This window comes from Erithacus rubecula (genome assembly GCF_903797595.1).
Source record: "Erithacus rubecula genome assembly, chromosome: 18".
NCBI lineage: Eukaryota > Metazoa > Chordata > Aves > Passeriformes > Muscicapidae > Erithacus > Erithacus rubecula.
This window is the reverse complement of record NC_136670.1, coordinates 14403678-14417843: the sequence shown is the minus strand read 5'-3', so window position 1 is coordinate 14417843 and position 14166 is coordinate 14403678. Positions and strand designations below refer to the sequence as shown.

The 14166-nt window shown below is 42.3% G+C and overlaps 1 protein-coding gene across 3 annotated transcripts in view; it reads left to right on the top strand.

Annotated features, from left to right (window-relative positions):
- The window catches only part of ARFGEF2 (ARF guanine nucleotide exchange factor 2), a 30890-nt gene that overhangs the window by 15989 nt on the left and 735 nt on the right, over positions 1-14166 (top strand). For 2 of the 3 annotated variants that reach the window (XM_079321716.1, XM_079321717.1), the window contains 22 exons: positions 305-389; positions 481-652; positions 1736-1887; positions 2077-2205; positions 2518-2676; positions 3773-3920; positions 4764-4863; positions 5843-5883; positions 5943-6112; positions 6718-6869; positions 7016-7188; positions 7598-7758; positions 8545-8675; positions 8772-8901; positions 9284-9419; positions 10229-10367; positions 10505-10559; positions 10812-10926; positions 11195-11325; positions 12067-12235; positions 12645-12783; positions 13711-13828. In XM_079321716.1, the coding sequence (XP_079177842.1) occupies positions 305-389; positions 481-652; positions 1736-1887; positions 2077-2205; positions 2518-2676; positions 3773-3920; positions 4764-4863; positions 5843-5883; positions 5943-6112; positions 6718-6869; positions 7016-7188; positions 7598-7758; positions 8545-8675; positions 8772-8901; positions 9284-9419; positions 10229-10367; positions 10505-10559; positions 10812-10926; positions 11195-11325; positions 12067-12235; positions 12645-12783; positions 13711-13828 (2905 nt within the window). Of the gene's footprint in view, positions 1-304; positions 390-480; positions 653-1735; positions 1888-2076; positions 2206-2517; positions 2677-3772; positions 3921-4763; positions 4864-5842; positions 5884-5942; positions 6113-6717; positions 6870-7015; positions 7189-7597; positions 7759-8544; positions 8676-8771; positions 8902-9283; positions 9420-10228; positions 10368-10504; positions 10560-10811; positions 10927-11194; positions 11326-12066; positions 12236-12644; positions 12784-13710; positions 13829-14166 lie in introns of those variants that run through there. The other variant, XM_079321718.1, reaches the window with a different exon arrangement.

Here is a 14166-nt window from a genome sequence, read left to right as displayed (position 1 = left end):
TGGTTTTGTATCAATCTTTATCAAACTCTGTGAGTGAAATATAAGCTGTCCTTTAACTTTTTAAAGATTACACATTATTGTTCTTCAGGTAATTGGTAGGGAATGTACTTGAAAATCTGTCACCTCTAGTTTTTAATATTGCAATGATGATGTGCTTTCCCTCCCACCCTTTTTATCTGTGCTTTAAACTGCTTAGGCTTTGATGCATTTTTAATAGCTACCTTCAGTTTTTGCATATGGAAATAGAGATAATGGACTGAGGAATTGGGAATCTATAAACCTGTTTTGTTTTTTCCTCCCTCAGGCAAACACTGTTTGCTAGTGCAGACACTGCTTATGTTTTGGCATACTCCATTATAATGCTGACTACAGACTTGCACAGTCCACAGGTAAAAATTTAAAAAATCCAAACTTCTATAAGTTCAGATTTCTCTTGAACTTGCATTCAAAATCTGATATCCAACTTATTGCTACTTACAGGTAAAAAATAAAATGACCAAGGAGCAGTACATTAAAATGAATCGAGGAATCAATGACAGTAAAGACCTGCCAGAAGAGTATTTATCCACAATCTATGAAGAAATAGAAGGGAAGAAGATTGCAATGAAAGAGACAAAAGAATATGCAATTACAACCAAGTGCAGTAAACCAAGTAAGGAGGAGCTAGAAGCTGGGCAGAGCACAGTGCTCCAGAGCTGTGCAGGAGCTTAGGGAGGGCACAGTGGTGTGCAGAGTCCTTGTGACTGCCTGGGGCAGTACCTGAAGTACATTTAGAATGGCTGGTGGAGGCACATGGAATGGAAGTGGTTCAGTCCCAGCTTCACTCTGCCTTGTGTGGTGGGAGCAGCCTGGAGGTGCCTCTGGCAGCACTGCAGGGCAGCACTGGAAACCAAAACTCTAGGTTTTCACACAGGAGCGTGAGGAGGAACTCAGGGGAACTTACTTTGCAATTAACTTGGTTTTCTTTGTGCTAGACAATGAGTGAGGGCTTGATTTGGGGTGTTGTTTTGTCTCCCTCCATTGTTCAGTGGCAGGGAGGTGTCATAGTCCTTGTGACAGTGTTTGCAAACCAGAGGGATTTGAGAGTTTGCCATGATCTATAGTCACCTCTCCTCATCCAAACCAAGTGAGCGTAGCATGCAGCAGGAACCAGTGCCCCAGCTGTACCCTGCTTCTATGCACAATAGCTGGTACTAATTTAAGTCAATTAGTGAATTATGAATCTTCAGCATAGTGTTTTTTCCAGTGTTTTCATGCTGTTTGCAGGTTTTTTCAATCAAAATAGGAACAAAAATTGATTTGCTTGAAGGTTGAAGTTGCACCCTGTAGTATAAGGATAGAGAAACACTGAGTTATTTATTTATCATGTTGGTGAGATTTGTTTTGGTTTGGGAATGTGAGCCTTAGAAGATACAGAAGTATCCATCCACTTTTGCAGGCAGAATGACTTAATATTTGCACCTCTGACTTGGAACAATTAGGTAATAGCATGTGTTACATAGTAGAGGGCTGAATGAGTTGTTTTGGACAAAATAAGTCTGAAGTTTGGGTTTTTAGTGCTGGACTTCCTTGCTTGCTTGCAGCCTGGGGCAGCCTCCTGACTTCGAAGATTTTGCCAGATTCCTAGCTGTAGGTTTCATTAGCAATAGCTTTATAAAGGTTCTGTGGTGCTGTGTGAAGGGACAGGGTACACCCTTGTAAGAAAAGCAAGCAATGTGTGTGTGTGTTCCCCTAGGTGTGGCTAATGAGAAGCAGCGGAGGCTGTTGTACAACTTGGAGATGGAGCAAATGGCAAAGACAGCCAAAGCCCTCATGGAGGCAGTGAGCCATGCAAAGGCACCTTTCACCAGTGCCACCCACCTGGACCATGTCAGACCCATGTTCAAAGTGAGTGTCAGCTTCTCACTGTGCCTTTGTTATGAAGAGTTATAAGCATGGGAAAAGAAGTGGAAAATTACTCTGAAGAGTTTGCTTATGCAACAAGGTGGATTCTTGGGATGTATTTGGCTTCAGTAGCCCAGTGTTTTGGGCTAAAGTTGTAAGAGACTTCTGAATTTAGTTTCTTCCTCTGTTTAGCTTGTGTGGACTCCTCTGCTGGCAGCTTACAGTGTTGGCTTGCAGAACTGTGATGACACAGAAGTGGCGTCCCTGTGTTTGGAAGGAATACGCTGTGCCATTAGGATAGCCTGTATCTTTGGGATGCAGGTTGGTGCCAAACTGAGCCTGGGGCTTGCTGAGGGTCCTGTGGGCTCTGGGAGGCAGCTTATACATAGAAGATGAAGTGTCTCATCTGCTTTCTTGAAATGGTTAAAGGTTGTGGTGTAATCAAGCATTTCTTCAACTCTGCTTTCTTTTTCTTACTGAATCTTCTGTTAAGAGTACTTGCTAACTGGCACCCTACTCTCCTTTAGCTGGAAAGTGCTCTAGCAGTGCCAGCTAGCCACAGAAGCAAAACCTGTAGGCAAGTTGCTTTCTCTTTGGGGGTTTGGTTTTGATGCTTGTTTCCCTGTCTTGTAGCTCGAACGAGATGCTTATGTGCAGGCCCTTGCTCGCTTTTCCTTGCTGACTGCCAGTTCCAGCATTACAGAAATGAAACAGAAGAACATAGATACCATTAAGACACTCATTACAGTTGCTCACACAGATGGCAACTATCTTGGCAATTCTTGGCATGAGGTAAACCTTTATTAAATTAAATAGTGAATGTGGTGTCAAATATTTTCTTCTACTATCAGCTCCCAGAACCCTCTTAAAAATGTGACGGAAGCGCATCATATTGTTACGTTTATTTTTGTTTTTTCAAAATATATATATATATAAAATAATGCACTGTGTTTTTTAAGACCCTGTGGAAACTGAGACAATATTGTAATTTTTGTGGCTGCATTTGATATGGAATTGAAGTTATATAAAAAAATTCTCATTTGGCTTCAGAAAATTCTGAATATAAACTATTGTATTCTTATTCAAGTAAACAAAAATATTCTAGCTCACAGGTCCAGAATTGTCTGTGCACAGTTTGGAAACATTTATACGATAAGCACATGAAAAATTAGTGCTCCAATACTTTGGTGGATGATTGGTAAAGATGAGTTATCAGGATTATATGCACTTTCTTAAATCCTATTTTCCAGGAGCAGTTCTACAGCTCTAAATCTGTGCTGTTGCTAAAAGGAGCATTTCTGTTGCATTATGTTCTCTGGCTCTAATCTTTGGCTGCATGGTATGAGCCAGAGCTGCCAGGTGCCTCAGACCTGGCTCACAGCTCACTCTCCTGAGTGCTTGTGCCAGCCAAGGGATGTGGCATGGGGGAGCAAGAAGGAGGAGAGGCAGTTTTGTGTCATGGCAAGCACATGTCTGGGTTGGAACATCTTTACTCAGGTGGAGAGAGCTGCAGTGTTTCAGTCTTTTCATCTCTGCAGGACAATGAAGTCTCTAGATCAGCTCCAACTGTATATAGTCTTGAAAGCTGATGCTGTGAAAAGTCATAAAAAGGTATCTGTTTGTAGTTAGAGATCCAGGTTAGATTTTGGAGCAGTGTTTATTTTATTCTTGTTTTGGAATGATTCATGGTGGCTGATGCTATTGGGTGAACCACTCAAGTTCAGTGTTATTAGTAGTCTTTTAGCTCCATCAAAGCTGTTATCATGGCCAAAGTTGCTTGAATGGTTGGAGAACCTGGGAAGGTCAAAAATATTAAATACAAATATATGTTAAAAATAAAAAGATGGTGGTGTGCAGAAACACAGTGTTTAATTTCTTTTGGTTCTAGATCTTGAAGTGTATTAGCCAGCTGGAGCTGGCACAGCTGATAGGAACTGGTGTGAAAACTCGCTATCTCTCTGGTTCTGGGCGTGACAGGGAAGGAGGCATGAAGGGCTATGCCTCTGCAGGAGAGGACTTCATGAGCCTGGGATTGGGTAAGGTTATTCATCCTCAGCTTCACAAACATGCACATACCACTGCAGAAAGGATGTTAAGGAATCCTCAATGTTAAAACATACTCAAATGTATTTACTTGCTTCCAGGGGAAGCTGGGTTGGGTTACTGAAACTGTGCATTCCACTATGTGTTTATAGTTACCAAATCTGTTATAACCTTGGAATTGGGTTAAGCTATTTGATAACTATGCCAGATTTATTTGTTGGAATATGTTGTTGTAAAAACTGTTTTGCCATACAAAGTTGTGGTTTTGTTACAAGTATTAATTTATAGAAAAAAGAGCCATTTATTTTTAGGAATTAATAGAAATTTATATAACTGACAATTGATTTTCCAAAGGAATTTCTTATCTCTGCATGTTGGGCTTGCTGTTCCAGTTCCTGTTGTTTCTGCAGTGTGTACAAGAAACAAACCTTAGATTTTTGGCTGTAAATTAGACAGATGGGGCAAGTTGCCTTAATCTTTGTAAAACCACTAAGGAAACAATTTAATTAAAAAAAACTCTGGAGTGGATGCTACATGATGATTATAATGAATACAGAATTGTGTTCAGCATTAACTGTTTGTAGCTGGCTTAGAGTTCATATTTTACAATAGTATTTTATCTGTTCCAATTTTATGAACAGTATCATATCATCTTAACTTAATAAATATGATGTTCAGCTGTGTAATGATCTGGCACAGATCTGGCAAAGGCACCATCTGCTCCATGTAAATTACATGGTAACTAGAAGCAATAGTCACTGCTCTTTGTCTACCTGTTTGATGTTGGAGTTAGTATTTCCTGGTGGCAAATCCTGGTTTTAATGGGTTTATTGCAGGGAACCTGGTTGGGAGTGGGGCTGACAAACGGCACATGGCGAGCATCCAGGAGTCTGTGGGGGAGACCAGCTCCCAGAGCGTGGTGGTAGCAGTGGACAGGTACTGAGAACATAACCCAAATCACCATCTCTGTCATCTGCCCTTCTGAAATGCTGTCTAAAGACATGCTTCTATCCTAAACTATGAGTGGGAGTTCTTAGTAACTATTGATGCAATTGTGCAAGTCTGCACAATCATATATTCAGACTTGCAGTGCTTATTCTAACCATGAGTCTGTCACCACATTAAAGTCCAGAACATTAGGGAATGTTCTCTGCTGTATCAGTGTTGTGTATGGACCACTATCAGCAGTCTGAGCTCCTCTCAAGACTGAACAGCTGAAGGGGAAGAAGGGACAGTAGTGCATCCCTGTGTGTTTTGACAGCCACAGCCAACCACATTCTCAGAGGATTTAAAGATCAAAGGCGGCTGATAACAAAGTCTTGTAGCAAAGCTTTCTTACTATCCCCGTGAAATTTAACATGCTGTCACCCAAATGAGTGCTGCAGCACAACTTGGCCTGGGGAACGTGAGCCTGTGCCTGTTCCTGCAGCGGGGCAGGAGCGCTGGGACTGGGACTGGGTGCAGGAGAGAGGGTGCTTAGACCAAGGACAGATGCAGGCGGCGCTACCCAGGCACCCGGGAGGTGCAGGGCTGGAGCAGCTGCAGTGTGCAGAGCTGTGTGGCTGCTCTGGGTGGTGCAGGGCTGGAGCAGCTGCAGTGTGCAGAGCTGTGTGGCTGCTCTGGGTGGTGCAGGGCTGGAGCAGCTGCAGTGTGCAGAGCTGTGTGGCTGCTCTGGGTGGTGCAGGGCTGGAGCAGCTGCAGTGTGCAGAGCTGTGTGGCTGCTCTGGGTGGTGCAGGGCTGGAGCAGCTGCAGTGTGCAGAGCTGTGTGGCTGCTCTGGGTGGTGCAGGGCTGGAGCAGCTGCAGTGTGCAGAGCTGTGTGGCTGCCCTGGGTGGTGCAGGGCTGGAGCAGCTGCAGTGTGCAGAGCTGTGTGGCTGCCCTGGGCAGCAGCTGAGCCCTGCTGTGTGTGTTGCAGGATCTTCACGGGCTCCACGCGGCTGGACGGCAATGCCATAGGTAGGTGAGGGGGGGAGGGCCCCTGGCGGGGGCAGCTGCTGACAGCCCTGTCCCCGCAGTGGACTTTGTGCGCTGGCTGTGCGCCGTGTCCCTGGACGAGCTGGCGGCCCCGCAGCAGCCGCGCATGTTCAGCCTGCAGAAGATCGTGGAGATCTCCTACTACAACATGAACCGCATCCGCCTGCAGTGGTCCAGGGTCTGGCACGTCGTTGGAGACCACTTCAACAAGGTGCTTCTGCCAATCTGCTCACCCTGCCTGCATCAGTAGGGGCCATTCTTTAATCGGCTTCTCCCTCCTGTGTTACTGCTGGCTTAAACTCTGATATGGAAAAAAATTCCATTCAAGACACCTGAAAGAAGCACCTATTTGAAAACATAAAGTGTGTAAATAAAAATGTTTATAGGAATGATCTTTAAGTAATATTCATTATATGATTTGGTAGTTTTGCAATTTTGTTAGGATAAAATGCCAAGTTAGTTTTCCTCTAAAATGTACACAGGAGATCCTGGAACATTTCTTTAAGAAATTGAATCATGTTAGAATGGGATTTTTTTTAACCAAAGATTTCATTTTATTTATTGTATTGTACTGTATTTTAATATCTAGCTGGCTATCACAGTTCGCTTTGGTGCATTCAAAATCCATGGGTGTGTTTAGATGGATGATGTGACAGGAAACCCTCTTCAACAAGAGCCCCTTCTTTCCCAAGAGTCTGAACACTAGAATGTGATAGCAATGTTTAGTGGGCTGAGATGGAACTTGGGTGACAAATCTGTTAGTCATATAAATGACACATCAACTGATAATTGTTTGAAAATATGCTTTTCTTCTAGGTTGGGTGTAACCCTAATGAAGATGTTGCCATCTTTGCTGTAGACTCATTAAGGCAGCTGTCAATGAAATTTCTTGAGAAGGGAGAGTTAGCCAACTTCCGCTTCCAGAAAGACTTCCTAAGGCCTTTTGAGCATATTATGAAGAAAAACAGGTGTGAGGCACTGCAATTTCTGTTTTAGCTTGCTTTAGTCCCCCTTAAGGATGTCCCTGGTGTGGATTAGGGGGCCATGTGCAGGCAAGTGGGGCAGTTACTTTGTGCCAGTGCAAAGCAGTCTTGCTTTCCTTTCTCTTTTTTAGATCTCCAACCATTCGCGACATGGTGATCCGCTGCATTGCTCAGATGGTGAACTCCCAAGCTGGGAACATCCGTTCAGGCTGGAAAAATATCTTTGCAGTCTTTCATCAAGCAGCATCAGACCACGATGGGAACATTGTAGAGCTGGCCTTTCAGACTGCAGCTCACATAGTTAGTAAGTGATGCTTGACAGATGCAAGCACCCACGTCAGCCTGGCTGCTGGGAGTCTGCTTCAAAAGGCTCATCTGAATAAGGCTTTTGTGTTTCCAGCAGATAAACACATGACCTCACAGCCAGCCTGCTCAAACTCTGCAGCTGGCTCATACCCTTGGAGTCTCCTGAATGCTATGGACAGGATAACTAGATACAGATATTCTGCTGTAGAACTTTGCAGTGTGGTTGCTGGGGTGGGACAGGGAAGAATTCAAGAGAGGGCAAAGAGCCATATTTAATGTAGATCTGGTCCTGTCATGATTGTCTGTTCCATAGCAGTATACCATAGGTGACATGCCTAGATTGATGCAGTTTATCAATGAATTTTAATAAGTAAATTTTAAAAAGTGTATTTGTTTGTTCTTCACAGCAAATATTTTTCAGCAGCATTTTCCAGCAGCAATTGACTCCTTTCAGGATGCAGTGAAATGCCTCTCTGAGTTTGCCTGCAATGTTGCCTTCCCAGACACCAGCATGGAAGCCATCAGGCTCATTCGCTACTGTGCAAAATATGTCTCAGAAAGACCACAGGTATATTGAATTTTTACCCTGCTGCATTTTCATACTCTCTTCTACTGTTAAATGGAGATTAATCTACCAAGGAAGAGCTTTCATACTCAAGCTTCAATTGTAAGTGTTTGTATTCAAAGCTTATTTGGATTTAGGAGAAATCTTGGTATTATGTAAGCAGCAAACTAGGGCTAGTTAAGTAGCCTTAAGTCTTGTAAGTCCAAATGGGAAATAACTGAATTAAATAGTTCTTATTTTTTTGTTTTTGTGGTGTTAAGATGACTTGGAAAGCAGTGCTGCCTGTTCTGTCACCCTAGTTATGTCTAGTTCAGTTGGTTACAAACATGTATTCTCCATCAGTCTGTGGTGTGAATATTGAATGTAATAATCACTGGCTGAGGAGAGCCTGGAGTTACATTGCAGTTGCATGTTCCCACTGCATGCAGGGTACTAGAGACTTATAGAACTGGTTTCTGCCAGTTTTGGATTTGCTTATGTGTATTTATGTTGTCTGTCACTGTTAAAGTTGCTTTCTAACGAGTCCAGACCTCAGCAACTTGTAAGGCTTTTAGCTGGATTGAAATAAGAGCAGATTGAAGTGTTAATTTCCATATGTTATTTTCTAGTATTTTTGCAAAAAGTTACATCTCAGAGCTATACTTACGTTTGCAGAATTGGAGTGTTACAGTAGGAACTAAGCCAACTTTCCAAGTCTGTCTGTACCACTGGTAGTATCTACATTTGTCACATATAAAGATTTTTAAGATAATTTTTTCTTTGAATCTTTTTTTCCTGCTGATCTTCAAGGTATTAAGAGAATACACAAGTGATGACATGAATGTGGCTCCTGGGGACAGGGTGTGGGTCAGAGGATGGTTTCCTATTTTGTTTGAACTTTCTTGTATCATCAATCGTTGCAAGTTAGATGTCCGTACAAGGTAATAAATTTTTTTCCCATTTTAATTAATTCAGTGAAGATATCACAGGAAGACATTTTAACATCTGTTCTTATGCTTGTTTGGGTTTGTTTATAGAGGCTTAACAGTGATGTTTGAAATCATGAAGAGTTACGGGCATACCTTTGAAAAGCACTGGTGGCAAGACCTGTTTAGAATTGTGTTTCGGATTTTTGATAATATGAAACTCCCTGAGCAACAAACAGAGGTAAAACCAAAAAGCAAACATTCCCTAGAGTTGTGTTTTTAATAACTCACACACCTGAGGCAGCAGTTTCTATTGACATCAGATAGTGCTACCCCATACTGCTCCAGACTTAACTAAACATGTTCTGTGTTCTGCCACATTCTGTGGCATTAGTGAAAGTGATTATTTCCAAGGAGGGTGTTCTCCCTCTGCTGTGAACATGCACAGTTTTCTGAGCAGTGTTCACGTGGCCAACTAAGTGCTTCTGACAAGACACCTGCAGTCGTGAGGTTTTAGTTCTGAGTTCTCAGAGCTGTCTCTTGTTGACCAGCCATGGTAAGCCAACTGTTTCCACCATGGGAGAATCCCCACAAAAGCAAAGTTTTTTAATTTTCTGTCCCAGAAGTCAGAGTGGATGACCACGACGTGCAACCACGCCCTTTATGCCATCTGTGATGTGTTCACACAGTTCTATGAAGCTTTGCACGAGATCCTCCTTCCTGACATCCTTGCACAGTTACACTGGTGTGTAAAACAAGGTACCTTATTTACCTGCATCTTTTGGTTAAATGTAGTTTTAAATTTTCAGTACTTAAGAAGGGGAAGGATAGCTGAATAAAAGCTCCCATTGGTTCCCACGTTGCAGTAGATTGATCCAATGTCTCGAATATCTGAGCACCAATCTTTTTATTGAGTTAGGCAACTTTTTTTGTTACTGTGTTCATAATGGGCTCATGGTGTTACTATGACCAAAAAAAGCTTTTGGAGAATGGTGTCAATCTTCTGAACCTTTTGGCAAAAACCTTTCTTGGTTTGACTGCAGCCATGCATTCCCTCCTTTATTTACACACATGGGTATATGTGCATGCATTCTGATTTTATTTTTCTCCCTTATTTTCTGGCACCCACTTCCCCTCCTCCTCCCAACCAATGAGTACTTCAAATGCAGCTTTGTAAAGAACATGTTTTCTTTCTGGCTCCAAGTCTTGCACCTGAAATCCCACATCACTAGCAGGGGATGTTGGGGGACCATCTTGCAGTAAATCAGAAGTTTTTGATTGCTGCTTTTCCTTCCTTTTTTCACTGTGTGCTTCCCTTCTGCTTCTGCTCTGTCTTTTGTCTTCTCTGGTTGGATTTCCATCTCATGAAGGGGATTTTGAAACTTTTTTTTTAAATTCAGTAGGTTTTTCAGCTTCTTATTGTTGTAACTTATTGTATAGGTAGGCTTTGAGCCAAGAGACTGCATTTCACAGTATTAGTAAAAATTTTTAATGGAGCAGTAATAGGGAATGCTTAATTTTTCATTGGTATTGTAGAAGTTGATAAATATGGAACATTCCTTTCACAGATAATGAACAGTTGGCACGATCAGGTACAAACTGCCTAGAAAACCTGGTAATACTCAATGGGCAGAAATTCAGCCCTGAAGTCTGGGACCAGACATGCAATTGTATGCTAGAAATCTTCAAAACAACTATTCCTCATGTGTAAGTTCATAAGTTTATTCTTGTATTGATATCCAATTCCAAAGCAACAATATTTACCTTTTTTGTTTTGTTCTGTTTTGTTTGATTTTTTTTGTTTGTGTTTTTTATTGTTGTTTTGCTTCTTTAACTCTGTGAAGCTTGCTGACATGGAAGCCTGTAGGAATGGAGGAAGATTCATCTGAAAAACATTTGGTAAGAGTTAACTCAGGGTGATAAACTGACTTAAGGGTTTTGTGTTAGGTTAGCTTTTGAAATACTGTGTTATAGTCAATACACTTGACAAGGAATTGACAGTAGATTGCATTTGGTGTTATTGTAAATAAGGATATAAGGGGTGAATGCAGGAATCCATCTAATCTAGAGTTAGAGAAGTCATCTGGAAAGTGAGAGCTGGCTGGGAGTCAGTGTTTCAGATTACTGGGATTGCTCTGCACTCTCTTCTAGGATTTGGACCTAGATCATCAGTCTTTAAGCAGCATGGATAAAAATGCTTCTGAAAGAGGACAAAGCCAATACTCCAATCCAACAGATGAGAGCTGGAAAAGTGGTCCTTACACAAGTAAGGAAAGCATACAAGCTTTTCAGTGCACCTTTATAGCCAGTCTTAGTTCACTTCTCTAGTTCTCTGCACAAAGTTTTGGGGCAGTTAAACTTGGATGAGTCTTTGCAATTTGTGTTTATGCCTTGCAGTGAGATTTTCTCTTTAGAAGATCATTCACAGCATTACTAAATATCAAATTGTTAAGGGGAGTGTCATGTTTTGCTAGCCTGTTGTAAGTGAATTGTCATGAATTGGTTCTGAAACTTGTGTTGCTCCATTTCATTAGATCAAAAACTATTTGCTGGCCTCCTGATCAAGTGTGTGGTACAGCTGGAGTTGATACAGACCATTGATAACATAGTGTTCTATCCAGCAACAAGCAAGAAAGAAGATGCTGAGCACATGGCTGCAGCTCAGGTACCATCAGACTCACTTGTGACCTTGTGGTGACAGTAAAGAACAAACTGTGGAGAGCTCTGATGTGTTTACAAAATACTCTTTTACTGACTCTCAGCATTACCTTGAGTGTGTGTGTAAATTACTCTTACCTTGTTAATTTTTTGTCTCAACACTTCCAGTGTTGCCAGGTGGTTTGCCCATTGTAGTATTATATTACCTTAATTTTTATTATCACTATAATAGATATAATTGTTTTTATCATGAATACATACTCATCAGAAAAGGTTTTGTTTGTTTGGGGAAAGCATTCTTTTCTGCTCATTGGACTGGGTGTCTTCATTTGGCCACAGCTGAGACTCTGCTCAGTCTCTGGATGTTTGCACAGGAAGTGTTGCAGCAGTTCAACTTCAGCAAGGTCAATGGTCAAGATTTCACTCACTTCTGACCTCAGAGATGTCCCTGTCCCTGAAAGTTCTGATACTGGGTACTAGTGCACAGTAGCTCTGGCTTGGCTGTTAATAAAACCCTGAGCTGGAAGTTCTGGCTAGTGCATTCAGATAGTGTTTTGGGGATGATATATTGTAGCTAATTTCACTAGGAATTTAAAACATTGACTAAATTTAACATAACCCTACTGAGAAGAGTGCAACTCTGATCTTTGTCAGGGCCACCCTGCTATGTTGTGCTGTGCTAATCCTGCACTGCACTATAAATGCAATTACTGGAGTTAATGGCATGCTCTCTCTCCCTGTTCTTTAGCGAGACACATTGGATGCAGATATCCACATTGACACAGAAGACCAAGGAATGTATAAATATATGTCTTCACATCACCTTTTTAAATTACTGGATTGTCTGCAAGAGTCTCACTCATTTTCAAAAGCCTTTAATTCAAATTATGAGCAGCGAACTGTGTTGTGGAGGGCAGGTGAGGCTTTCAATTTCATTTGGTAAAAATGCTGAATTGCACTTCTAGAATTGCACTGAATGACACAACAGTGTGCCATTGCAATCACTTCTAGAGTGTATGGGACAGTCTCATGCTTTTAGTGCTTGTCTCCTTCCTGATGACTGGAATAGTTCTGTTTGCTAAATTATCTGCTTCTTCTTGATTAAAGTAGAGCTACACAGCTGGTACAGCTGTAGTTGGGTATCATTATAAATAAATGAGAACTCAATCAAAATCAAGGATGAGGAAATACTGTTTGGACAAGAAATCACTACTGGTTACTAGTGCAGATATTATAAAATTTATTATAAAATTTATAAAATTGATTTTTGTTTAGTAACGCCAGCTTTGGATGTTCCCTCTTGTCCTGTGTGGGGCTGATTTCCAGGGTTCAAGGGTAAATCAAAGCCCAATCTCCTGAAACAAGAGACCAGCAGTCTGGCCTGCTGCCTGAGGATCCTGTTCCGCATGTACGTGGACGAGAGGCGGCGGGAGGCGTGGGACGGCGTGCAGCGCCGGCTGCTCAGGTGGGGCTGGCAGGGTGACAGGCTGGGTGACTGACTGGCTGACAGGGTGACAGACAGGCTGACTGACTGACTGACTGGCTGCTCAGGTGGGACTGACAGGCTGCTGAGGTGGGACAGACAGACTCACAGGGTGGCTGACAGGCTGACTGACAGGATGCTCAGGTGGGACAGGCTGACTGACTGACAAGCTGACTGACTGACTGACTGACAGACTGACAGGCTGCTGGGGAGGGACTGACAGACTGACAGGCTGCTCAGGTGGGACAGACTGACAGGGTGACTGACAGGGTGACTGACAGGGTGCTGGGGAGGGACAGACAGACAGGCTTCTGGGGTGGGACTGACAGACAGTGAAGATCTCCCAACTTGCTCTTGGTACTAATGCAGTGGATTCTGATCTACCAGCATGTATGTTAATCTGCTTAGTCCTTTAATTAAAAGGGTGTCCTAAAAATAGCCATAGTAAGTAGTACAGTTTGTACCTTGTGTTGACAATCTGCAGCAGGGACCGAAAATCTATTAGTACAATAATAATTATTCCTTAATCTGTGATGCTGAGCAGTAGATTTTTATGAAACCAGTCCAAATTTGGAGGGAGAGCTCTCTTGTGTTGCTGGTGCCTAAGCTGTTCCAATGTCAGGGTCAGGAAATAATCTTTGCAGGTTGAAAGTCACAGCACTTAAATTACAAATTGTTTATCAGACAGATTAATTTTCCTTTTCCTTCTCTGTCACAACATGAAAAGCATTTCAGTTCAGTTATCTGTAACAATTCCTGTACCAGAAAAAGCCAATCTGTGTAGTTCAAGTTGTCATGTGATTGAGAACTTTCCTGTGGAAGGGCATCTTGTTTGAAAACTAAGTACATGGAAAGGACAAACAGAGCATGTCATCAAAAACTGAGTAAGGGTTTTCTCCATCTCTGCAGCGTGTGCAGTGAAGCCCTGGCGTATTTTATTACTGTCAACTCAGAAAGCCACAGAGAAGCCTGGACCAATCTCCTGCTGTTGCTTTTAACAAAAACCCTAAAAATCAGTGATGACAAGGTAAGAAGGGACTGGAAGTCATGTCTGCATTTGGGTATGTTTTTCATTCCTGCTACAGCCTGAGTTCAGTCTTTATTGCCACTCAGATTGGAGGTGGGAGGTTCCTCATGGAGAGCACTCTCCTTGCAGTACAGCAGTGGAAATGGGGCTGCATCCATGCAGTTCCCATCGTGTGGGAATGTGGATAGAATTACTGAAAAGCTTTCATATAAAAGCACAGTGAGCGTGCAGTAAGGAAGAGGCTTATGCTGTACTACAGCTGCACGGGAATGGTAAGGGTGAATCTCACCCCTGTAAAATTGGAGTTCCAGTGTCCTTTACAGTGACGGCAAAAATAA